At 35.0% G+C, this 26,679-nt stretch overlaps 1 protein-coding gene across 7 annotated transcripts in view; it reads left to right on the top strand.

The window, feature by feature from the left end:
* Positions 1–26,679, top strand: part of LOC145673335 (uncharacterized) — a 154,266-nt gene that overhangs the window by 14,070 nt on the left and 113,517 nt on the right. For all 7 annotated transcript variants that reach the window (XM_081742970.1, XM_081742962.1, XM_081742984.1 and 4 more), the window contains exons 5-7: positions 18,161–18,351; positions 21,885–22,056; positions 23,296–23,409. In XM_081742970.1, coding sequence (XP_081599096.1) covers positions 18,161–18,351; positions 21,885–22,056; positions 23,296–23,409 — 477 coding nt within the window. The remainder of the gene's footprint in view (positions 1–18,160; positions 18,352–21,884; positions 22,057–23,295; positions 23,410–26,679) is intronic.

Here is a 26,679-nt window from a genome sequence, read left to right as displayed (position 1 = left end):
TTGCTTTCCGATTTTTCGGGAAAAAATGAAGGGGAAATTTATTTTCCGACTTTCCCTCGATTTATTTTTCTGAAATAAAATTTTATTGTTACTTTTACTTGATCTTTATTCTACTTTTGAATAATAAAAAAAATAGATTTTAGCACTATTTTCGTGTCTGGTTTTATTTTACATAGGTCTCTTTAAGGTCAATAGTAAATAATTCGGCATGATAAAGTAAATTTTCTATATATTGGTACTTATCCTTATAAAAGGAAAATATCTCAAGTTGTAAGTACCACTTATTCCTAATATTTAATACTCTCCACTTCACTACGTGCGCTGCCTATCTACGTAGCGAAGCTAGGAATTAGCTTTACTCACAGACTAAGAAACTTCAATTTATAATAAGGATTGTGACGATTTGGTTGCAACTGAAAAATACGTTGTCTCAATTTAATTATTTGAAAATAGATAATGTTGATGATGTACTTAAACGTGCATTGATGCTTATTTTTAAGGCAAGGGCCGTAACCATATTTAAATTTGAGCATTAGTATTTAAGTACCTGCAGGTTAGTTGGTGGGCAAACTTAAAATGTATATTAAATGTGAACAACTGCAACTTTGAATTAAGGGTGATTTTAACCTGCAGCGTACAGCGAGCCGCGAAGACTAATTACTATAATTTGAGCCACGTACATGATAAAGCTTAATACCTGGAAGTAGCTGAATTATTGTAGTTGATTGATCATTTAAAAACTACGCTGTTGCGTTGTTACAATATTCACTTGCCTGAAAATTACTGTATTTACTCTAATGTAAGAGCTCCTTTTTTCAAAATGTAGGGTTGTAATTTTTGAAAGGTACTGCTAATCACATAATATATTTTTGCAAAAATGGTAGAAATACCGGTATATAACAGCAGATTTTTTTTTAAGAAAAAGAAAAATGTTCGTGTTTATAATAAATTAGCCGAAATGCCTGTTCTTCGCACGGGGAAAATAGGTTATAGATGATATATGAATCCCTTCCCCACTTGGGATATTCATTTTAATGAAATTGTAATAATAAAAGCCCATAAGATACTCTATTTTTGGGATGAATTTTGTACCCCTCTTTTTCTCTCAGGATGCGCCGTTAATCAAAGTGAAATTGTAAAAACCCAGCTTGAGGTATGATCTAAGTTTCAATTCAAACTGTTGAGCCATTTTCCTATGATGCGATTACAAACAGCAGACAACGTACATTTTAATATGGCGACAGCAGTTACAGAGATCGCTCCCTTCTTCTTTTAAAAGCAAAATTTTGGGAAACTTCAGTACACCTGTCCGCTTATCATTTAATTTGACTAAAATTGGACTGTAATGCCATCGGAACTGTCACCAATTTGCTTAACTACGTATGAGTTCCACAGGAAAGCTATGGATTCCACAGTAATATTGGTCATTTTATTTTTCGCCTCTTCTCATATCCCCATCCCCCGAGGGGCCGCATTGGCTCAGTGGTAGAGCGGTCACCTCTGGTGAGGGGACCCTGTTTGGATCTCAGCTCGCCCCAGGTGAACTTTGTGGTGGACAAACACCGTGTGTTTGGGTTTTCTCGGGGTTCTTCCATTTCCTCCCGCTTTCTTCATTCCACCATATTATTCATTTCTCATCACTGCCTCTTTTAGCCTAACTGGCATAACTGTGGGACGTAAAACTTAAAGATTTCATTTCATTTCATTTCCCCATTCCCCGATGGGCTGTCTTAACTTAAATGCCATCGAGAGTATAGTAGCGACCCTTCAAAACTGTGGATTCGATACTACTAACTGCGGTTTTAGATTATTATTTTACATGTAATCATTTTCCCACCCCAATCGTAGTGTTTTTTTAAGATTGTAAGTCATATGTGTACTAAATTTAGTTGAAATTTCTCCAGACGTTTCACAGTTATGTTGGAACATAAATACACACACACATCCATTTATAGCGAAAACTGGAGTTACTTGGAATTTTTTTTTCTTTTTCATACTACCCCTTGTAATTTATTGCAATTAATTTTTCTTCTTCTTGTGGTTTCTAGAGCTTAGTCCATGTTACCTTTTCCTGCAGTCATAACAAAATTTTACTGAGACGAGGCCCCCAGAAGCCAAAATGTGCTGTTTCCAAGTAGCTCCAAAGGGAGGGCTACTTGGAAAATATTTGTCTTTTCATAATAGTAAGAGCTGTGTGAAGGATGGGACTATTTGGAAAGAACCACTTGCAAGATCACACTTTCCTGAGAAGATTGATATGCAACATATCTATGTTTCTTTCATAGTAATGTGTTTCTAGGCTGTTTTAAATGAACAAGATACTTTTTTTTTTTTTTTTTTTTTGTACAACCTTTTAGTTAAACACAATAAATTGTTGAACCAATCTAAACTAACTACAGTGGTAAGCTTGTCTTCCTGAAGGCCTACAGAACCAGTAAAAAAATGTTTTTGCAATATGCTTTTATAAACGGTAGTTTTTCAAACAATGCAAGGGAAAGTTTGGCAAATACCAATACACGCATAAGCTCTTGAGACTTCTTTAAGACACTAAAACATGCCCTACATAATTTTATAAAATTTATGCATATATCAGATCAGTAATTGCCGTACATTGGTTTATAAAATCACTTGGTACCATTTTTACAATTGTACATTCACGTTAATTAATCCTTTGCAAAAATATCATATGGCACTGTTATAATAATAATAATAATAATAATAATAATAATAATAATAATAATAATAATAATAATAATAATGTAACACAGTACGATATGGACAAAAATTCATATATTGAAATTCTTTACTGCAAAGTCATATGGAAAAAACAACTAGTTCTCTGCGGTTGTAGGTAAGTTTAGGCAAAACTTCAATAGTGTCATCGTTGTCTATCCCCTGATCAGCATAATCATTTTTAGTAGAAAAACGGAAGGAAATAAAAAAAATGGTCACAGATTGTCCCAGAAATAAAGTGAAAATGTAAAACTAATTCGTCTTATTAGGATACTTCTGAAAGCAATTATATTTAGCACAACCAGGTAAAAATAACTTTTCATTATAAAAACACGGGGACAATTTACAGAAAATTAAAAAAAAAAAAAAAAATGTATCAATTGCTGTGAGAATTTTTAGACCAGTCTATAAATAGGACACAGCACTTGTGACCATCCATATTGTTTCTTTTAAGTGCCTACTTTTCATTGGTCAAGAAGAAAACGACATATCTGCCATAGTTCTCTCATTATTATACCATATAACACAAAAATGTCTGTTTGCAAGTAACCCCAGTTTACGGTATATATAAATCGAGTGTTTTAAAAATGGCGCCTGCGGACCATAGAGCGCAAATCATAATAAAGCAAAATATATATATGTATATTTGTATGTGTTTCAGGTCCTCGCCTGGAGATACCAATTGCACTATGTGGCAACGTCGCAAATAAGGAACCATAGAGTAGATCTACCAATCTATCAAATAGTTGCATCGATTCTTTCTAGATGGCAGCTAAAATCGATATTAGCATCACTTATTAGTGTAGCAATCGATTTAACTCCTTGATGTAGTAGTAGAGTAATGCTAATAGTTCCAAGTTAATCTGCGACGTTGTCACATTGTGAAATTTTCATTCACCATAACGACGGAAGGAGGGTCCGGAGGGCATATCATCATATAACATTTTCGCTTTATTTTAGCCTGTAGAATAGTGCTCTATGGTCCGTGGATGCATTTTTTTTTTTTTTTTTTTAAGAACACTTGATATATACAGTATATATACAGATGGTGATCAGAAAAATGAAAACACCTGAACGAAATTGCAACTTACCAGATTAATATGGTGTCAGGCCACCTTTCGCCTTCAGAATAGCCTTGATGCGACGTGGGATGGAGGCATAGAGGTCGTGAATGGTAGCAAGTGGAATTTTACACCATTCCTCGTGCAGGGGATCGGCCAGTTCTGTGAGAGAGGATGGAGGTGGAAATCGTCTCCGGAGTCGTGTTTCCAAGACGGACCACAGATGTTCAATTATGTTGAGATCTGGGGATTGGGCGGGCCAGGGAAGGTGTTGAACTTTATCCCGATGTTCCTCAAACCACGCTGCAACAACGCCAGCTGTGTGAATGGGTGCATTATCATCCTGGAAGATGGCATCATTGTCCGGGAATAACATCCGGACCATGGGATGCAAGTGATCTCCTAAAATTGCGACATAATCGTTGGCAGTGATTCGTCCGCTAAGTGTGACCACAGGACCCAATGAAACCCATGATATGGCGGCCCACAGCATCACTGAGCCGCCGCCATGTTTCACAGTTGGGCGGAGACACTGCAGATCGTAAGTTTCTTTGGGCGTTCTCCACACATAAACACGGCCCGTGGTTGGGAATAGGGTGAAGGATGACTCATCCGACCATATCACACGTTTCCAGTCCTCAACGGTCCAAGTTGCATGGTCGCGGCACCATTTGCAGCGTGCGAAAGCGTTCTGGTCCCTGATGAGCGGTTTGGTCCGTGCAACACGACCCCGTAAGTTCATGTCATGTAATTCGCGGCAGACTGTGATTGTCGAAACAGGGTGGGGGAGGTGCTGATTGAGTTCCTCCGTCACTTGCTCAGCAGTGGCACGACGGTTCTGCGTGACAATGCGCTTTAATACCCGGCGTGACCTGTTACTCATGATTTTCTTCCGCTTCCCCGATGTGGTTTTCTCGTGTGTTGTGTAGGCCGTCATCACCTTCGACACTGTCCCACGCGAAATACCTAACACAGTAGCCACTGCTTTCACACTCACTCCACATAACCGCGCCCCAACAATTTGCCCTCTTTGAAAATCTGAGAGGTCTCCCATTTTACACTACCTCCGTCTGCTGCAGCCACTGGACACTGCTGTTCCACTGCACCTGACGTAGTATGGAGACCGACCTAACACACCACCACCAGCGGTCCGGCGCTGCGGGCGCCACGACACCACTGCCAACCCATACATCTGACGTGTTGCCAATTAGAGGTGTTTCCATTTTTCTGATCACCATCTGTATATATATATATATAGGGAGGCCCAAAAGTAGATATACAATCGTGTATTGATCAAATATAACATTCTAGCATATGGGTTTATTTGCCACGGCTGTTCCGAGCTTAAGATATAAGTAAAAAGGCTTTAAGAATAAATAATAAAGAAACTAAGTCTATCTGATGGATAACAATAAGAAATTATATAAAAATTAATGAATTGATCAGTACCAGGCTGTATACCTACTTTTGGGCCACCCTGTATATAAAACAGGGTTATTACAAATGATTTCCGGGCTTTGTATCATCGGGCTTTGTATGAATGTATTTCACAAAGTATTACATACAAAATAATGATTGATGCATTTGAAAAAACACATTTTCAAGTTTCTTGCACATAATTACAAATGTTCTATGTGCGCTTCTCGTGTTACACGACACACATCTAGGTGGTAATCAAGCTCAGCCCATACACGTTCGAGCATGTTTCTGTCAATGTTCGCTAGCTCAGCAGTGTCCTTAATCTGCAGCCTGTGTCCTTAAACTGTCGATATCATCGCAAAATGCTTTGGTGGTTGTATGTTGTACTGTCTTCAGAACGCACATTGCACGGTGGTGACGGATTCTGTCTTCACATATTCCATCACACAAAATGCTTTCTGTTGATTATTCGCCATTTTGCAAACTCTTTTCACCCTGCCACCTCGTGAGTGACAACGGAACCTGCAATGACATGAACAAAACTTTAAAATGTGCTCTTTCGATTGGTTATTAGTACAAATAGGTGGGCTTTAAATATTTGAAGGTATAAGACTTTAAAACCTGATGAATCATTTGTAATAACCCTGTATATATATATTATGGGTGGACCATTTATCAATATGCCCTTGTGGACAAAAACGCTGAAATTTTGCACCATGCAAATATCAGCATGGTCCATTGTTTGGTATACCCTATGATACCACAAGGTTAACGGTGTTGCCAACAAACAAAATCATTTATTTTCAAATGAGACCACGTCAGATTATTGCCTAAAACATATAGTGTTGTTTTCATAGTTGTGTACATAACACACGTAGTTGCATGAACAGTATAAATGAATGTATGCATCATTTCGTGTTGTGTATGCGCTGAACGGCGTGCTAAAATAGCAACATCGCCGATGTGAAAAGAAAACGTACAGTACCACACTTGTCCTGCATTGTTGTAAACTAAGAGCGGTACAGTATTACAACCATCAAAAAAAAAAAAAAAAAAAAAAAAAAAAATATATATATATATATATTGGAGGGTTCTACAGCAGTAACAACGCAAGTGACATGGACAGGGAAATACACATCTAAAGTACCTTAATGTCGAATACTACGATCATCAAGTGAAACAAAGCTAAAAAGAATTGAAATTTGACTTTTTCCAAAGGACTTTATTTCGAAAAAATGTTTAGACAAGTATCACATCCTATTAAGTACATGATTTACAGTAGACATAAATATCAATACAGCAATTTGAAATATGAAACCATTTGGGAGATTTGAAAGAAAAATGATAAAATTTGATATATTGCTTCAAATGGTGTATTCATGGAGCTTTTTAAAAACAACTTTTGATTTACTTTACTTCTGTAACATTACAATATTACTTTTTGGTAGGCGTAAATACAACAAGTTCTCGGAATTACATAATTTTAGCAGCATTGCATTCTTCAACAGTTTTTACCATATATATTACAAGGTGCACTTCGCTTCCTTGCTAATTAACTTCAATATTTATGCATGATTACTATTAAATAATATATTTTTAATTTATGCTTTATTATCTAGAATAAGTCAGGCCTGACTCTATTTTATTTACTCTAGTATAGTGCAATATATATATTTTGATTAAGATCTATTATATGTAAATGTATGCACATATCATTAGAGAATTATCCAAACTCTATATATATACTAAAATTCTCATATTATATTTTTCAGATAGCTAGTTAGAAAATTCATACACATTCTTTAGCTTTTAGACCCAGGGTAGAGGCTAGATATTGGAATGCTTTTCTTTGTTGCTTGCCCTTGCAGTATTTTTCCGCTGGCTGCTGAAGGTCTGTGAGCCGTTGTGTATTGAATTTTTTCTGCTATTTTTTTAGTCCCCACATATAAATTGGCGGTACTTTTTATGGCCGCTGCTGTTTCAGTACTAGAGATCTACAGGTCAGTTGGTCTCCCTGATGTGCTGTCAGTCGATGTAATTGAGTTAAGAGAGCTCAATCCGGGGAAACCCTTAGCTTTTGACACTGGATGTCTACGGATATTCAGGTCCAATGCTTTGCAGTCAGCAGCGTAGCTAGTGTTTTTTTCAGGGGGGGGGGGCAATGAAGGGCCCAAGAAGATTTTGAGGGGGCCATCTCATATATATATATATATAATGTGTGTGTGTGTGTGTGTTCGTGTGTGTGTATTCGAGGTGAATGTTTTCATCTTTGTTGTTCATGATTTTACTCTTTGGAAAATAGTGAAAATATAAGAATTTAGTACCTCAAGCAACTAGGATTCATTAATGCAATTGATTTCTAATATAAGTAAATAGTTATTTAATCATGGCGTTTAAAATATGTGTAGCTGATTGACTTAAGTGGAAGCAAACACACTTTTACAGGTAAAGAAAATAACTTATAGGTTCATGCATCTACTTGAAGAGGATCTTTCTATTCGTGTGGGCAGCAGCAAACATATCCACAACTTGTTAAATATCTAACGATTTAGTAATTTTCTTCTCAATATAAAGTAACACTAAGTTTTTCAACCTATTATGAGTCATTGAATTGCGTATACAAGTCTTTAATCTTTTCAAAGAAGAGAATGACCTTTCACATGTAGCACTAGAAACTGATATAATCACAGAGATGATACCTACCTTGTAGGTTTCTAGGAATGCGTTTTTGTAGACACAAAGATCAACGAAATTCGTTAAGGAATCAGCTTTGGTTTTCTTCTCGTCTTCATACAACTTAATTGTTAGAGCAACCCACATTATGCTTTATTTCTTGTTTAATTATGCTTTTATTTTCAAATTATGCTTTATTGTTAATTCCAATGATTATTTTACATTAATCGTGTATAATGTATAATATTTATTATACATTAAATATTCTAAATATCTTGATCTATTTATTGATATTTTTTTGCAACTAGTTTCTCTCATATTTAATGAACTTTCTACTTAATTCATTGTAAAGAGATGTGCTTTGCTCGAATAAATTTTTTCTATCATTTGTGTGCGCCTTACAGGTACATATATACAGAAAGGGAAAGTTAAAGATGCCACCAAAAAGTACAGAAAGTGCTATAGTTCAAAAAGTAAACATAACAATATAGTATGGAATTCTTGCGTACTATTCATTGTTGGCGGAAAAATTTCTTCTTTTACTTTTTTCTTTTCTCCACATCAAAGGATTACACCGAAAAGTTTACAGAAATGAAAATAAGCTTTTCATTGTTGCATTGTAAATATTGGTTTTAAAAAATATTAACACAGTATGTTAAACTTTCAGTTAAAGAGAATTTTCCAAGAATTGTGCTATATATTTTAAATTATGCTTTATGCTTTATTTTCTAAAATTATGCTTTTAAAACTAGTTTCTTCTGGACCCTTAGACAATCACAATTATGTTCAAGGTACCAACCATATGTGTAAATTGCTGTCATGCTTTATATGCTTTTGGGTTGCTCTATTAATTGTGTTTGGGAGGATTTTGAAAATGAAATGAAATGAAATTTTTAGTTTTACGTCCCACGGTTATGCCGGTTAGGCTAAAGGAGACGGTGATAATGAGTAATGAATGAAATGGTGGAATGAAGAAAGTGGGAGGAAACGGGAGAACCCCGAGAAAACCCACGCACACGGTGTTTGTCCACCACAAAGTTCACTTGGCCGGAGCAGGGTTTGAACCCGAGACCCCTAGCACCAGAGGTGAACGCTCTACCACTGAGCCACCGCGGCCCCTGGGAGGATTTTGAGTTCTCACTTTAATGTTTGCAGATCACTCCATAATGCTGGGTTATAGGCTCGACAATGTTGTAATTTAAAAAAGTTTTTACTTTTTGGATGTAGAATGGTGACTGATCTGATGATTTTGCAACATGATACAAAGCGGTTTTCCATATCAGTGATTGTCTATCAATAGTAGGGAGAAAAATGTCTCTTGATAGATATATTATCTTTAGAAAATTCGTTTTCTGCATCCAATGAAGGAAAAGATTCATCCAAAATGAATTTGTGATATTTCGATGGCGGATGTCTAGTTCGTTTCCACGAGGAACCCCTATATTCTATTTGTTTCCGGCTCTGGAATTCGAGACCATTTTCTTTGCACATCTCCAAACATTCTTGATAAATTTGTTCGAATATTGTTCGTTGAGAGTCATATTTACCAGACCTCATCTTGGACAGCGTTTGAACTAGTGTATCTACAAGGATCAAACCTTCTGACATGTCTGCATCTACTTGAGATAAGGCGAAACTCAAAGTTATAGCATGGCACCAGTAATCTTAATTTTAGCAGCCCGAAAATATTCCCTCGTGTACAGATCACACTAATTTTCCGGATGGAATGATGGAGGTAAATAAATATTAGAAGTTCTAGATTTGTTTTAATACCGCATGATAATATAATGTGTTAAAAACAGATTTTATGAAAAAAAGGAATAATTAAGTGAATTATAAGAAAAAACCTTGAAAAGTAATCAAGAGGAACCATTAATATGTTTTTCCTTTGTTATAATAACTTGTCCTAAGGGACAACGGTGATAGAAACTAATGAGACTTTATAATTGCAAAAAAAATCATAAAGCACTTAATTTGAAATTAAAGATTGATAACATTTGGTAATATAATGGGGATTCAGGCTGGCAGAGGGGGAGAGTGAAAACGGAGGCAAGAGAGACTTTTTTTTTTTTTTTTATGGCTGTGCAAAGAGATTAACCTTGGAGTTCGGGTGAGAGGTTACCATATACTCATGTGAGTTTCAATTGCTACCACTTGTAGAAGTTAGCTAAGAAAGACAGTCTGAGCATAATGTTAGTTTCCTAGCGTAATTAGTTTTTGTGACAAGTAACTCGTATATGCAAATAGCATCGTTAATATAATCTTGTATGTTAGAATTGTCTTAGTGTAAATAAAATTGTAATTAAGCATTTCGAGGTAAAACAGGTTCTTTTACTTAACTTCTACAAAGAAAAGATTAGAACTTACCTCTTATGCACATATACGACAGCGTGGGATACTGTTGGTTAGTAAATAATATAATCTGAAGTCATCTACCATACGTAACTAAATATAATTGATTAATCATTTTTATTAATCAATAAATAGTTGTTTGGTAGATAAACTCATAATAATAATAATAATACCAAATTATTTAATGGATGCTATGCATTTGTTCTATGTAGTCATAATCAATGGAAATCAATTACTTAGTGTACGAAGACTTTTTTCGTCCAACCCAAGTGTAATGTTTTACTGCAGTGCATGTTATTTGAAAGTATGCATATCATATTTTAGTATGACTTTCAACATTGAAGCGAATGAGAATGCCGACTGATTTTTTATTTTTCTGGTTGTTTGTCAAAAACAAAGGAGATAACTAAACTAGATAATGAACAGAGGTTAAAATGAATGTCCAGGTGGCAAGGTCAATGCAAGCATCCCACAGATTTCCGTGAATTAGATCTTCCCGTACTACAAACTAAAACGAGTGGTGGTATTTTATTCGGAACGCAACGGTATTCTGCAGTTCGTAACTTTGTTGTCGAGAGATGTTTTGGAAGTAGTTTCACTTGCAGCCACTGGCAACTCACCGTTTTGTCGACCTATAATAGCATCATCTGTGTGGGGGGCCCACTAGGGGGGCCAAGAATTTGAGCAAGGGGCCTGGCCCCCCTTGGCTCCGCCACTGTTTGCAGTCTTCCGCTGGAGTGAGTGGTCTCTAGCTGTAACTTAGGAAAAATCCAAATATAGGTGTAGGAAATTATAAGTATCTGTTAGGGGAGTTAGTCCTACGTCAAACTGATGACTAAATTGGACTCTAAATTTTAAACTTAGATGAAATGAAAATTGATTCATTTCGAAGGATCGTATTTAGGATGTGGCGTTTACTCCATAGGATGGTAATCCAAGTAGAGCAAACATCACATTAGATAGCCATTAATGAATTTTTCTTCCGAGCGTTAAAGAAGAAACAAGTTATCACAAAATGATATCTTCTTCCACCGCTAACTACACATAGAAGAAAATTCGATTAATAACTTTAACTTGATAAACGAAACAAGATTTCAGCATTATTTAACATGAAAATTTGATTAAACACTCTAAAATTCACTTGTATCAATATATATAGCACCACGCTCACAAGGCAAAGAACATGAGGCATAACCTTATAGACGCAACTACAGTAAATGATACACAGGAATAGAAGTTGATATTTACTAAAATAGTCCAGGAACTTTAGTCAAAAAATGGGGGTTTCTTCGGAAAAATTAGAAGCCAAGGTTTTTCTTCACAAAAACGTTCATTAGGTCATTCTAAATGACATATCAAAAGTCCCCGACTTTCTGATGTACGCTTCCCCTTTTTTCGGGGGGTGGAAGTGGGGGAGGAAAACGCAATTTAAAATACAATCAAATTCAGCTTATTTGCATGTTAACCTAAATATTCCGAATAAAAAAGCAAAATTTACCGGGAACGCTTAGCACATTACTCGTAAATGTTTCACAGGAATATCCGAAAGAATATCGGGTCGGATTTCGGAAATATGACGTCATCAAAATGGCCGACACCAGAATTTGTAGTGTTTTGTGGGAATGGTTATAACTTTCCGCAGAATAGTGGTAAAACCGTCGTTTTTGTTTCAGATTGAAGATAATTAATTACCAAATGTACGGAATGAAACGTGCTGTCTACATTGTTAATTTCTTTCGAGATACAATAACAAAAAAACTAGTTTTTGAGTACCTGGTTTTAAGTGTAAATGCAAATAACTCAGTAATCATAAAATATTTCAAAATATATCTTCAAATAAAGGTTGTAGAACACTATAAAGCCTTTCCAACGGTATCTGTACCTGCATTTTTTGTAACTAAAACCAACTAAAAGGGAGAGGTCCAACTGCACAATTATGGAACCAGTATTTAGATATGGTGTTAATCCGCAAAGAGTTTATTGGGGCAGAGAGGATGGGTGACTGGAAGGCATATCTGTCTGCAGTGAAGAGGATGATTCCGTATTTCCACGCCGCAGGACATTTTTTGTACTCTAAAAGTGCCAACTTGTTTGTACAAGACATGGTAAAGTTGGAGAACATAATGGATGGAGAAATCTATAGAAAATTTACTGCAGATTTTTTCACTGTTAAGCGATCAGACAAATTTTTTAGTGGAACTCCAACAGACATGGTAATAGAACAGTCACTCATGAAGTCTTCAAAGATACGAGGAGGCTTTGTGCATGGAAGAAGTACAAAAGAGAACATTTTAACTAAGTTTGTTGTTGGTTTGTTAAGTGCGAGCAACATTTCTGAAGGACTAGAAAACTTTTGTGGGATTTCGTTTGCAAGTGAAGAACAGCACGTAGATACACGAGAATCTCGAATCAAACGGGACCAAGAAGATGTTATGAAAGTATCAGAATGGTACAGTGCCCACAACCCTTTCCCAAATGTACAAGTGATCATGTCTATAGCAATAGGGGTTACAGGTAATGTGGAGAAGATAAACTGTTACGATGCACTGAACATTGGAGCAACCATGATGGAAAGAAAAGTTGGTGACAATTTTCATGACATAAAATATTCTCGTACTGATAGGGTTCTTTCTCTTCAAACAGTGAACAGTCACCTTACGGTACATGATGTTACTGTGCCTGTCGATCCACTGCTGTTCTTTCAACGATTCAGCGTAATCAAAAGATCAGATGATGACGTTCGAGCATGTTTAAATTTCGAACTGGCTCCTTACACAATGGCTCTTTTTGATGCAACTGGTATGAGAAAAACGAACAAATCATCCTTATTCAACATCTTCAACCCGACCAATGTTCATCCTGATCTCGGAAACGCAAACTACGTCGTTGATGGAGGGTTCCTTCTTCATCGAGTGGTGTGGCGTCAAAACGATTCTTTCATGGATGTTTGTGATAAATATGTGGCATATGTGGGAAAACACTTCGGTCAAAACACTGTCATCGTATTTGATGGATATGGTAATCCTCAGAAAAATGTAAAAGGCATGGAGGAACTTCGACGATGCTCGAAAGCATCATCAACAACAATTATATTTGATAGAAACATGGTTGCGACTACGAGCCAAGAAAACCTTCTCGCCAATGCAAATAACAAAATTAGGTTGATTGGTTTGCTCACTGATAAATTCAAGGCTGCCAATATTGATGTCAAACAAGCAGAGAATGATGCTGATGTCCTCATTGTAGAAACTGCACTCACGATATCAAAAATTAATTCTAATTCTACAGTTATTGTTGGTGAGGATATTCATTTGTTAGTAATTATGACAGCTCGATCTCCGCCGAATTTAGAATTTTTTTTCTTGAAGCCAGGAAAAGGAAAGACAGAGCAGAAGATTTACTCATCAAGGAGTTAAGAAGGTGTATTCAAAAATCACATTTTATTTCTACATGCTTTTTCAGGCTGTGATGGAACATCAGCCATTTTTCAGAAGGGGAAATCAGCTTGTTTGAAATTATTACAAAAACATCAAGATTTAAAACACGTCGTAGAAATTTTTAATCAAAGTAATGTTTCCCATACAGAAATAACTGAAAATGGCATACAGTTTTTTGGGGGGTTTATACGGTGCATCTGCAAATGACATTTCACTAAATGATTACCGTTATCATTATTTCACCAAATCCGTGAAGAGAAATAAGTCTGTCGATTTAAAATCCATACCACCGACTTCAGCTGCAGCACAACATTTGTTTCGGGTTTATTATCACGTACAAACATGGCTCGAAAACCAACTAAATCCTGAGGAGTGGGGTTGGGTTATGAAAGACAATTTGTTAGTACCAATTCGATCAACGCAGCCACCTGTCCCTTTAAAATGATTTTCTGTTCATGATTTAAAGGATGCGGCAATGTGTGTGGATGTCGAAAGTTGGGTCTGTTCTGCTCTCTTGCTTGTGTAAATTGTCACGGACAATCCTGTTTGAATGTCACTCCAACGGAAGGAATCTCTGAACGTGAAATTTTCATGGACGCCGAAGAAATAGAGGCCGAATACTTATTGAGTTCCCTTGCTGATTGATAAATAATAATTGTAATTATAGCATGTCCCAAACCAGGTGGACATGCTATAATTACGATTATTATTTATCAGTCAGCAAAGGAACTCAATAAGTAAACCATTTCAGGTAAGTTGAATAGTTTACATTTCTTATTCATTATTACTCTGAATCCTCATTTTTGTATCTGTGTCTGGGGTGTGTGTGACTTAACGGATTCTAATGCGATATTGAATCTTATATCCAATTTTTTAAATTTTTTTTAAAAAAGTAGGCTTATATTGTCTTTACAAGAGTCGGTCTATTAAATAAAACAACATACCTTCCTTACATTTCAAAATACAAAAAAAAAAAAAAAAAAAAAAAAAAAAATGCAGGTACAGGTACCGTTGGAAAGGCTTTATAATGCCCTACAACCATTGTTTGAAGATATATTTTGAAATATTTTATGATTACTGAGTTATTTGCACTTAAACTTAAAACCAAGTACTCAAAAACTAGTTTTTTTGTTATTGTATCTCGAAAGAAATTAACAATGTAGACAGCACGTTTCATTCCGTACATTTGGTAATTCATTATCTTTAATCTGAAACAAAAACGACGGTTTTACCACTATTCTGCGGAAAGTTATAACCATTCCCACAAAACGCTACAAATTCTGGTGTCGGCCATTTTGATGACGTCATATTTCCGAAACCCGACCCGATATTCTTTCGGATATTCCTGTGAAACATTTACGAGCGAATGTGCTAAGCGTTCCCGGTAAATTTTGCTTTTTTATTCGGAATATTTAGGTTAACATGCAAATAAGCTGAATTTGATTGTATTTTAAATTGCGTTTTCCTCCCCCACTTCCACCCTCTGAAAAAAGGGGAAGCGTACATCAGAAAGTCGGGGACTTTTGATATGTCATTTAGAATGACCTAATGAACGTTTTTGTGATGAAAAACCTTGGCTTCTAATTTTTCCGAAGAAAAATGCTAAAGTTCCTGGACTAAAATAACATACTTACATACTCTTTATAATGAACAGATTTTCTATACTAATAAGAATGTATTGTTAATCTAAATTATCGTAGATGACAACGGATACGAGTTTTCTCTAGCTTTCAAATCAATCCATTGGTGCAGCTTTTATTACATCTTGTTCTTCCATCAGTGTCTGCGCGCCCAATGATGATTGCTTCCCGCGGATTCTCTCTTGTTCTCGCTGTTTGCGCGAGCTACACCTACCGGATGACGTAATCGCAGGTAGGGCTGTGATTGGCTGCCGTTGGTTGCCAAGGCCATCAGTCTTTTCGTCTGCTGTATGTTGCTGTCTGTGCGAGAATGCATAGCGCTGTTGTAAATATAGCAGTCTTTTTAAAATAAAAAAGGAACTAAATTGTCTGAACTAAATACACCAAAAATAATGCACAAATGAGTTTATCACAAGGAAAAGAGTGAATCCAGGACGATTAGGAAATTGAAATCTCCGGATGCTGGAGGTTTTTTTTTTTTTTTTTCCTTGAATGGAATCCAGGTTGCGATTTGGGTTTCGATTCCCGTACGGTCAGGCAACAGTGAGGAACTGACTGGTAATTTTTTTTAATACTGCGACTTTCGCTTACGAAAGTATTAGTGTGTTTTGTTTACCTCTTACCAAGAGTCTTGAATGCAAGAACTATTATAATAACTGGGCCATAAGAGACGGCTGTTATTTCTATTACCTATGCTTACACATCCTAAAATATTTAGATAGATCCTTAATGAAATTTCTCTGAGTGTAGAGAGTCCAACCAGGTATAGGCCAGACTGTGACTAGAGTCAAGTCTAACAGTCTTTGAAATTAAGAGATATAGGACTAAAGTAGAGAGAGTACTAGTTCCTATATTGCCGCAGACCCCAAAGAAAATTAGAGAAACTGAACTATTTAAATAATAGTATATTCTATATTAGTAACTAAGCTCCTCATCCTCTCCATTAATTCTTGGGGAAGGTGAGCACAATATGAATATTATTAGTTTTTCTTTTTGTAACGTTACAATCTCCAGAACGGTTTGATATACTAATTTGCAGTAAATGGCATTGTAGTCTTCATATCTATTGAAAATCATTTATGCAGTTGGATGAGATACTTATCTTTGCAGTTTTTCGAAATATTGGGTTCTAAACAATCGAATTTTCAACCCTTTGTAACTTTGTTCATATTCATTCAAAGTCCGTCATGTCATAATCATAGTGTTAGTCATGAAAGTCTATTGGATGTACACTCATGTCCAAAATGATTGTCGCATATCTATAACTGTCTTCTTATAAGAAAATAATTTGATAATGATTTTGAAGGATACTTTTAAAACTGATACTATGTGTATAATCGGGAAATGTATATTTGTGGTAAATTTTATAGAAAAAAGAATTATAAATACGAAAATTAGAATGAGTAAAACAAAATGTTCCTATATGAACAAGAAAGTTTTATTTTCGTTTTATTGTTCTTATTTACTGCTCTTTTGACATGAAATTTGCCACATACATGTCTTTGCCGATTATACACATATTAACGTTGTAAGAAATACCGGGCGAATTCCTTATCAAATTATATTCCAAAAACAATATATTTATAGACATGCGACAATAATTTTGGACATGAGCGTACATTGGTGCGTTTGTCTCACTTCTGTTATTACTGCTGTAGAGGCCACCAAAATTGGAATATTTGTGATACTATAGCGTCCTTAGTTTGCAACACTTCATAATAAATGTAACGTTGTAAGTTTACGTTTAACATACAGATTTGAAATACTTAATAAGGTGGCATAGGGCCGTTTTAAAAAAATACAACTTTATTGGGTTGGCAACATTATCAACCTTGTGATATCAAAAAGTATGCCAGACTATGTCTCCCTTTTGATATTTGCATGATAAATAGTTTCAGCGTTTTTTGTCCATTAGTTTAAAAGTAACAAGGTTGTATCAAGATAAATGGTTCAATCTGTACATATATGAAATGAAATGTACATATATGAAGTTTTACATCCCACGATTATGCCGACCAGTCTAAAGAAGATGATGGTGGTGAGAAATGAAAGAAATGGTGGAATGAAGAAAGTGGGAGGAAACGGGAGAACCCCGAGAAAACCCACGTACACAGTGTTTTTCCACCACAAAAGTTCATTTGGCGCGAGCTGGGATAAACCAAGGACCCTATGCACCAGAGATGATCGCTGTACCATTGATCCACTTCCACTCTATACTGGAATTTTGACCCACATACTGGAAAAATCATGAAACTAATAATTTGTCAACAATACTTTTTTAAGTACGGAATAAGTACATCATCCTGAGTTAACTGGTACTTTGGGCTTGGCTACACTGTATGTATTTCTCCAGATATAAAACCTGCAAAAAAATTTTTGTTGACATATATTGGATTAGGGGCCACAAAATTTTTGAACGGCCCCTAAATCGAGTTTTCATACTTTCTACAGGATACATATTGAGTTAACTGATAGTTTGGATTCGGTTACACTACATGTAGTTCTATAAGGCATACCAGAAAATTTTAGCTGAAATATATTGGATCTTTTGATATATATATATATAAAACTAAGTGATCTTTTCATAACTCCTCTTTAAGTGTCTCCTAACTGGAAATTGGTAAAAAAAAAAAAAGTACGCCCACAATTATTTTTTTGTCCACTACTGATTACTGATTTTCAACTGATTTTCAAATAAAAATATTTAAGTAGTAGACAATGTACTTTCGTCATATTTTAGGGGTTTAATTTCACACACTAATATATTGTTGTAATTTACATTCTTTTCAAATTTCTGCATTTTGTCTTTCAGAAATGTCAATTATACTTTTTTTTTCTCTTCCAGGTGTTGAATGATCGTAAGTCTAAGATAAAAAATTCTTTGGTTGTTTTAGCATCTGGCAATCTTATGAAGTTATGCTTAAAAAAGGAATTAGGTTCACATCGAAAACGTGTTTTGAAACAGATTAATGAACTTCTGGTACATGCAAATCATTCAGAAAAATATGAAGTTGGTAGAAAGCATGTAACTGATTTGTAAGTGACAGTTCTAATGATGCATTTCTTTTCTCTTCTTTCTTTTGCTTTTTTTTTTTTAAATCTATTTAATTTATGTGCAATGCTTATACCGTAGAGTCTAGTAGAAAATTCTATTTCCAGAAGAATCAAACTCTATATTATAGTAAGTGTGAGAGTGCTAACTACAGTGCTGCTTAGAAGTTTCCGGTATAGTTAAAATACTCTATGGAAATTTTAGAAATACAAAATAAAGTGTTAATGTTTTAGTGTATAGTATAGGCAATACCTTAAGTACTCGATGTCGTAACTGCAATAAAAACATTAACTATTCTTAAAAATCACTATTGATTAATATTCAGGTAGTTCTTTAAAAAATGAGTATATGAATAAAGGCGAGATTTTTTGGGTTACAGAAAATATGAATTTACCTATAGATCTTGAATATTTCACTATGTAAAATACATATTTATTCTTATGAGGAGATTTTTGCTTGATTAATACTAGAATCAAATAGTAACATTATATTATTATTATTATTATTATTATTATTATTATTATTATTATTATTATTATTATTATTATTATTATTATTATTATTATTATTATTATTTAGTAGTAGTAGTAGTAGTAGTAATATTATTATTCATTTATAAAAATGTTTTGTGTTCTTTATATTACTTTTACTTCGAGTAAGAGGTCGGCTACTCAGAAAACTAAAGTTTTTGATAGTCATATTGAAACAATACCACTATAATGCCGTAGGTATAGCTCTGTTATTTAAGAATACATCTCTGAAAGTTACGGCAAATAGAAATTTAGAATTATGTCTGTTCCTAAATTATTGTAAAACAACACTATAGAGCGTCTTACTCTTAGATTGCAGTACAGAGTAAATGGAGCGCGCTGTTGCCACATTTCTTCTGCCGTATGTTTTCTTCTGAAGAAAGAACAAGAAAGATGAAAAGAGTGACAGAGTCTGTAAATAAAGCTTTCCTTAAATTCATATATTTTAAACCCTTTTGTCATTTCATTCAGACAAATTCACTTGGAACGTCTAATTGGAGGGTATGAAACAACAGTTTAATAATTGCGTGTTAGAGATTTCCTTTTATGATGGTTTATAAATCGTTGAAATAAAATTTCGATAAGAGCAATATGAAATCGAAAGAACATATGAAACGAATAGAAAACATATGATTGAAATAAATGACAGACTAAACAGTTTCACACAGAAATTTCCTATAACAATTGTGCGGCAAACAAAGGAATAGCAATGGGTAAAATACTGCTACTGAAGTTGGATAAGAGTAAAACTGGAGTAGAGTGACAGTGATACGTGACGAGAAAATATGACGTACGAAAACACTCATTCGTCTGTATTGCGAAAGCTCAAAATACCCGCAAATCCAATTCCGTTTGTCAAACAAAAGTTGCATCGTAAAGTATACTGTGAAGGCGGCTGCTTCCCACTTCCGATGGTTTAGATCCGATTTTATCCGCGGAACAACAGTATGATATTTAACAAATACCAGGAGGTCTAAATGAACCATCGCACTATAATAGAAATTATAAATGCATTTGTGAATAACGAAAGATTTGTAAATATAAAATAAAAGGAGAAAAGACGCATCCTAAATACCTTTTAATCACTTTCACTGCTTCCACTTAAACATTTTCGACACTATTTGACACTCTTTCCCACGCAGCCTACCAATTGAACGTCTTTTCCGCACTTCACTCTCCATGACGAAAAATACAGTAAATACAATATTGTACACGACACATCAAATATTTTAAATATTTCAACAATCTACAAATGTAATGGGGTTAGGAACTGAATCGCTCTGGTTTCTATATTCACTTCTGACACCTCAGACACACAATGTCAATCTGGAAAGAGAAGAAGAATGAAAAGATACCCTATTATATCTGTTCTAAACAAACGCATAAGTTGTGACTTTAAATCACGTTTAGTGACAGCCAACAAGGTACGGATAGTTGGGCGAAGAAACAAAATCACACAGAATAATCAAACCCTCCGAAAATATATTCAGCTGTTTCTTTCATGCTTCCTAAAGAAACACGGGGGAAAGAACAAAGAGCCTTTTCATTCTGCTTTTTGAGCTCGTGAAGTTATTTGTTTTTAACGCTTTTTTTTCAATTTCATCTGCGTATCCACAAATAAAAAAAAGTGGAATTACAAACGAAACCAACTTTCATTGTCAAAATTGTCACCATTCGAAAGGACTTTAGAGACCAAGTGCAAACTGTAAATGAATCAATTACAAAAGCTAATAATTTTTTATCACCAGTAAGTGATGAGTTTTATTATTAACATATACTGGCCTGCTTCTTCCTCTTCCATAGATACTGATCTTCTGAAGAAACAGTTGGTTTTCTTTGAGTGCCAACTGCATTTTTGTGATTTATGTTGTTGCTAACTGAATTACTATCCTGATTCAAGTGTCCACTGTACTTACTATTCACCCGCGATTGAAATTTGTCTTTCTTGGAAGAAAGAAAATAAGAACTATACGTCTGAATGTTATTCTTACATATATATATATCAAGGAAAACGAACGAAGTAAGTGGATCGTAAGATTGAGTGGAGTTTACGCAATGTTTCTCGCACGTGTGGTCCAGGATTCGATTTTGCGATCATGCTTCTGTTAAGCAGTAGATTGGTGCTCGCATAGCATCAACAGTGAATACTCATCGGTATAGCAAGACGCACGGTCTCTTACATTTTATTTTTTATTTTAAAATTCGATTTTTTTTAATGCAAACTTTCCAACATTGACACCAAATATGGCGTTAACATCTGCATAAGTTTCAACTTTGTATCTCTTGTAGTTCCGAACTTATGACGTGATATATATAATTAACGCGACGTTAGAATTTGCCATTAGTAAGATTTCACTATTTCAATACTTGAAAATTCTTCTTGATATAAGAAAAACAGATTATTTGATAGAGAATACAATGTTCTACAATAATCTATCCATATATAGTAAAAAAAAAAACTATTTCTAAAATTCAGGCTAAGTTTGGCAACAATGGGCGTAAGAAAAAGCATTGCCATTTACTCCTGTACTACAATCTAAGGGTGAGACGCTCTATAGAATAGTGATTCCCAAATTTAAGTATTTCACAGACAGACGTACAGATACATTATACATTACATTATATATATTACATTACATTATATACATTACATACATACATACATATATATACCTACCTACCTACCTTGCAATTTTATCCTTTCATAATCTTCTTGCTTGTTGTGTTTACATAATTCCATAACCGTGCTATATATCCCGAGCATAACAAGGGAAGTTCCTGTGACTTTAAAAAATATATTTTATAAAGGAAATCATTAAGTACAATATATTATTGTAATATAAATGGAAAACGAACAATTTGAATTTTAAACTACACTAATTTCAGTCACATTAACCAAATTTGAGAATCATTAGACCAGAAGCACCAAATTATTTATTTATTCCTATGGCTTTTTACAACTTACAGTAAGTTCCATTTTATTTTAGAGTTCAGTTCGTAAATTGGTTGGCCGAATGTGGAGATTATGATCTACAAACTATGATCACAGAGCTGTTATGTCGTTTCACTGTGGGAGAAAGTCGACGAACAGTTGCGCAATCGTTCGAAAATCAACCTGATGTCCAGTCTGCATTTGTTTCTATATCTAATTTTGATCCGGTGTGTATATGTATTATAATATTTGTAAAAGTTTTTGTTCAATGTTTTTTATGTATACAATATATATAGTTTTCCGAGTTGACGACAATGCATTAAGCACAATTCGTTTAATATTTTGGAAACAGTTAACCTGTTATCAATAATATCTTCTATATAAGCATATTATAATCCAAATTTACTGTAATTCTTTCTTCTGATCCATGGTGGGATATGTTTATCAATACGTAGTTTTATTGGATTTCACGTTCTTAAATTAGTATGAAAAGCGCAATTATAAATTTATCCAAGCATGAGTACTTTAACCATTGGCATGAGCAATAGTTGCTTCTGGTAGGTCACACGATCATTTCGTTTATTTTCTATAGTTCACACCAGAAAATACAGCGGGAAGAAACAGAAACTAGATTGAGTCAAATGTAGCCCCAGTGGACTAGGAATGAACAAAACATCAATTATAGTACCATGAATACGTGCAATGTATGAGAAAAGACGAGACTCTGATACTACTAACAAGGAACGGACGTGAACCTGTCATCCGGACATCGGAATCAAACCTAGTCCATTCAGTAAATATAACAAAGATATGTTCATGCACAAAAAATTAGGTGCCATGGACAACCGAATAAGCCCCTGGGGCCCATTAACCCTGTTAGGGTAAACAAAATCGTAGACTAGCAGTGAAATAGCTATTGCATCAACAATGTTCATTCGAAAGTCATGGTTATAGTTTGTCCTCTTCAAGATGAAACAAGCTTACCAGAAGTGCCATGTATTGGAGCCCATAACGTACTTGAACAGGGAAAATTGGGAGAATGTAGGAGAATTTCCCTCCAGAAATCCCTTCCATCAACTTTGGACCCTTCTGAAGTAGCTCCGATTAAAAGCACATAATCCAAATGTATCTCGAAAAATACTATAGGGGATAAGAAATATGTGTGCCAAGCTTTGTATTGATAGACAGAATAGGTATGAGGGAAAAGCATGTATTGGTATACAAGTTTTTCCCTCATATGTGCTAGATGAATTATTTTTTAACACATCTTTAACAACTAGCATCAAAATAACACAAAGAAATATGTACAGGTACTAAAATTAATTTTGCACCGAAACAAATTTATTTTTTCAAGAATATGTTACATATTAGTTTGTTATAAATAGAAATGTGTATGTATCTTACTGAAATGTTGTAATAACTCTAGTTCGATTGCTAATCCAATTGTAATTTCTTAAATTCCTTAGGATTGCAGAAAGTTCTTGAATCGATTTAATGAGACCTTAGGAAACAATAGATTAGTTTGGTCATTCGCATGTGTTGCTGCTTTTCTTGGAGAAAAGGAAGTGAATAAACCATCCGTGAGTACAATTTCATTCATTCATACAAGATAAAAGACATTAACGTGATTACAATTGAGTTAAATATAAACTTTCTTCACTATGAATACTTTAAAAGAATACTTACACATTCCCATTCATACGATCCATATTAAGTGCGATTAACCATATGTCTTTATTACTAAACCATACAGCTCACAGATGACGAGAAGAACCCTAAAGCAGGGGCAGCGGGGAAAGGTCAACGACACGGTCAAGTCCATTTTCGGTTTTTGAGGTGTGATCTATACTTAGATGTCGTCTGCTACTCCGGGTAGTTATCTGTGTGCTATTCCGTGGTGTCATTTGAAACCCCCGTGCGAAAAGTGGGCGAGCCCATACCTACGCCACACTACTTCTGCTAGGGTCCTTCTCATTATCTGTGAGCTGTACATTAATTAGATTTTCAAAAAATTTAATAGCTATTATTTAATAGTACATCTGTCATATTAAGGTCAGTTTAAAGCCATGAAATAGTGTTGTTAGAAAGAAGTACAATTTTTCAACCACAGTACAGTTTTTGTGAAACTTACGAAACTAAGCAGTATTTGTTGTACCGAAGTTGAAAAGTGGGACAATATCTTTGTGTTAAAAAGTTTATTTTCTTCCTTTTTTTTTCTTTCTTTCTTTCGCAAAGGGTGGCTAAGACTATATGGAGCGTTGCTCGTCTGCGACCTTCGTAGAAATTTTCTTTCTCGATACTTCCATCTCTCTAAGCAACACGACACCGCTGATCACTGCCCAATAGTATGCAGCTTGTGTTTGTTTCTGAAGGGAGGAGCAGCTGTAGCTAATCGTGGCATTTTTTGCTTAGAAGAATGCTAAATTAGCGAAAATACAGATTATTGAGAGCTTTTTATGCAGTATATTGCTTGCCTTTGTTGCCGTGGTATTGGAATTGCAATTAAATATTAAATATAGATTTGCACAGGATAAATTTAATCAAAGATGTCATAAACGGCAACACAAAATTGAACATAAGAATTTGCAGTGGTTGACACAATGTAAAGAGAAAGTTTAAGTATCCAAGTTCATACTGTATGCCACTGATCTGTACAATACGGTAAAAGAAATAAAATTTTGAATTCTTTACCCAGTATAGGGGTTTTGAAACATGTTGCTCCTTTAAAATGTCATATATTGTCGGTGGTTGATACTGAAGAACACAAACACTTATGTAAAATAGTAAAAATTGGGTTGCCATTCTCGCATTTAAACGCGACGGTGGAAAAAGAGTTTTCCTTTAATAAATCATTCTTAATGGAAAATACGGATGAAAATACTATTCTAGCAGAAAGGCATATTCATAACCAGGCACAAGAGGCACGAGGTACTGAACACGTGCAAATCACCAAAAGATGCTGCTTTATATGAAAGACTTCAAAAACGCTACGAAGAGTACTTTCACCAGCAGAAGGAAGACAGGGTTCCCGCAGTCTGAAAAATCAGGGAAATACAGGGAATGTCAGGGAAATCATGCATTTTGAGTAAAATGTCTTGGAAAGTCAGAGAACGTAAATGTGCAAGACAATTCATGAAGTATAAATTATGTTTCTTCAAAACTGTCACAGCAAAGTGTGAATCATTTTAAATGAAATTCCAGAGTCTTGAGCCATTTGTATGTTTCATATACTCAGAACTTCTATCTCCATTTAAGGAATCTAATGAGCCGTTGTGTGAAACAAAGCATTATGAAACTAGCTGACAGTGCAGCGAAGCTTTTTACTTTGGATTTGACTGCAAATGAAAATTTACTAGAACTAAGAAAGATGGACATTGGTTTTAAGACAGGAAAAACTAGTGAAAGAACTGAAAACATCAGATAAAGATGAACTAGCTTTCAGGCTTGACTGTCGAAACTTTTTGCTGGGCACAATCAAGAAGATTGTTGAAAGGAGACCTCTGAAATACAAACTAGTACGTGCTTTGTCAGCTTTGGACCCTAGGGTACAAAAGAACCATCCAGAACTTGCTCAGACTAGAATGAAACGCATCCTACAAACTCTGCATAAGCATAACAGAATATGTGATTCTGTACAAGAGAAAGCAAAGTGTCAATTTATGTCTTTCTGTGCTGCAATCCAGAAGTCTCTTGTAGTTGACTTCAGAGAATACGAAGAGAAGATGAGCAGCATTACGTTAGATGACTTCTTTGCAAAGATGATGTCCAAGAAACAAGAATATTCCGATTTGTGACATGTGAAAATATGTTTAATTTTATCCTACGGCAGTGCCTCGGTGGAGAGCGGGTTCTCAGTCAATAAGACACTTATTGTAGAAAACCAAATCGAAGATTCTCTGGTACAAAGAGCACAGAAGCAGATGTATGGTACAGCTATGCACTATGGAAGTATGGAATGTGTTCCTATTGATCGAAGAATGCTGCTCTCAGTACGTTCGGTTCGGAGAAGCTATGATGAATACCTTAAACAGAAACGAATCCAAAGTGCAGAGGAAAGTAGAATCAAAGGTGGAAGAAGAAAACTGAGTGCTGAAGTTAAGAAATTGGAAGAAGGAAAAAACAAATGGAATTATGATACAAACAAGAACAAAACGCTCTCGTGGAACATATTCAAGAACTGAAAGCAAAACAAAATTCTGTTTAAAAATGTAAAAGTGAGGATTAATAATGTCTCAGAGTTGGTAATATTAGGACTGATAGTATTAGCCTTAGGGAGAGTTGGCAATATATTCTTTACTGCTTTTTATTGTTTTTTCAAGCCAAAAAATGTAATTTGCAATGTCAAGGTGTGTGTTACTGTATCATACAAATATTATATACTTACATGTTAAATTTTGTGTAAATAACAATTACTCATACTGAACATAACAAATATGTAAATGGTAATTAAAGGTGTGTGTTGGACGACTATGAGGATGAAGGAGGGTGTTAAAAAAGTGTATAACAGAACTTACACCATATCTTCCCATTTATACGTATTCAAGAATTTGTCAGGGAAAACAAGAATTTGTATCAGGGAAATCGATCGTCACCTTTTAGTGGGTACCCTGGAAGAGAGATGCGAGCACAACAGAAAGAAAGCTGAGAAGAGAATGTTGGATATACAACTTAGAGACTTACAAAGGATACGACTGAAACGGGGAAGCGGTGAAAAGAAGCTAGCCATTGATATCGAGAGATCAAGAAGAAAAGAGCTTCTTAGACCTAAATTTTAGTAATTCCCTGGCGCGAAGGTCTGTGTTTGGCCATGGTTTTGCGTTAAACTTGTTTTTAATTATATTTTAATGGTT

This window comes from Thermobia domestica, chromosome 2, assembly GCF_964235325.1.
Source record: "Thermobia domestica chromosome 2, izTheDome1.hap1.1, whole genome shotgun sequence".
Lineage (NCBI taxonomy): Eukaryota > Metazoa > Arthropoda > Insecta > Zygentoma > Lepismatidae > Thermobia > Thermobia domestica.
Note: the sequence above shows the minus strand (reverse complement) of the source record. Positions and strands in the feature narration are given on the sequence as shown.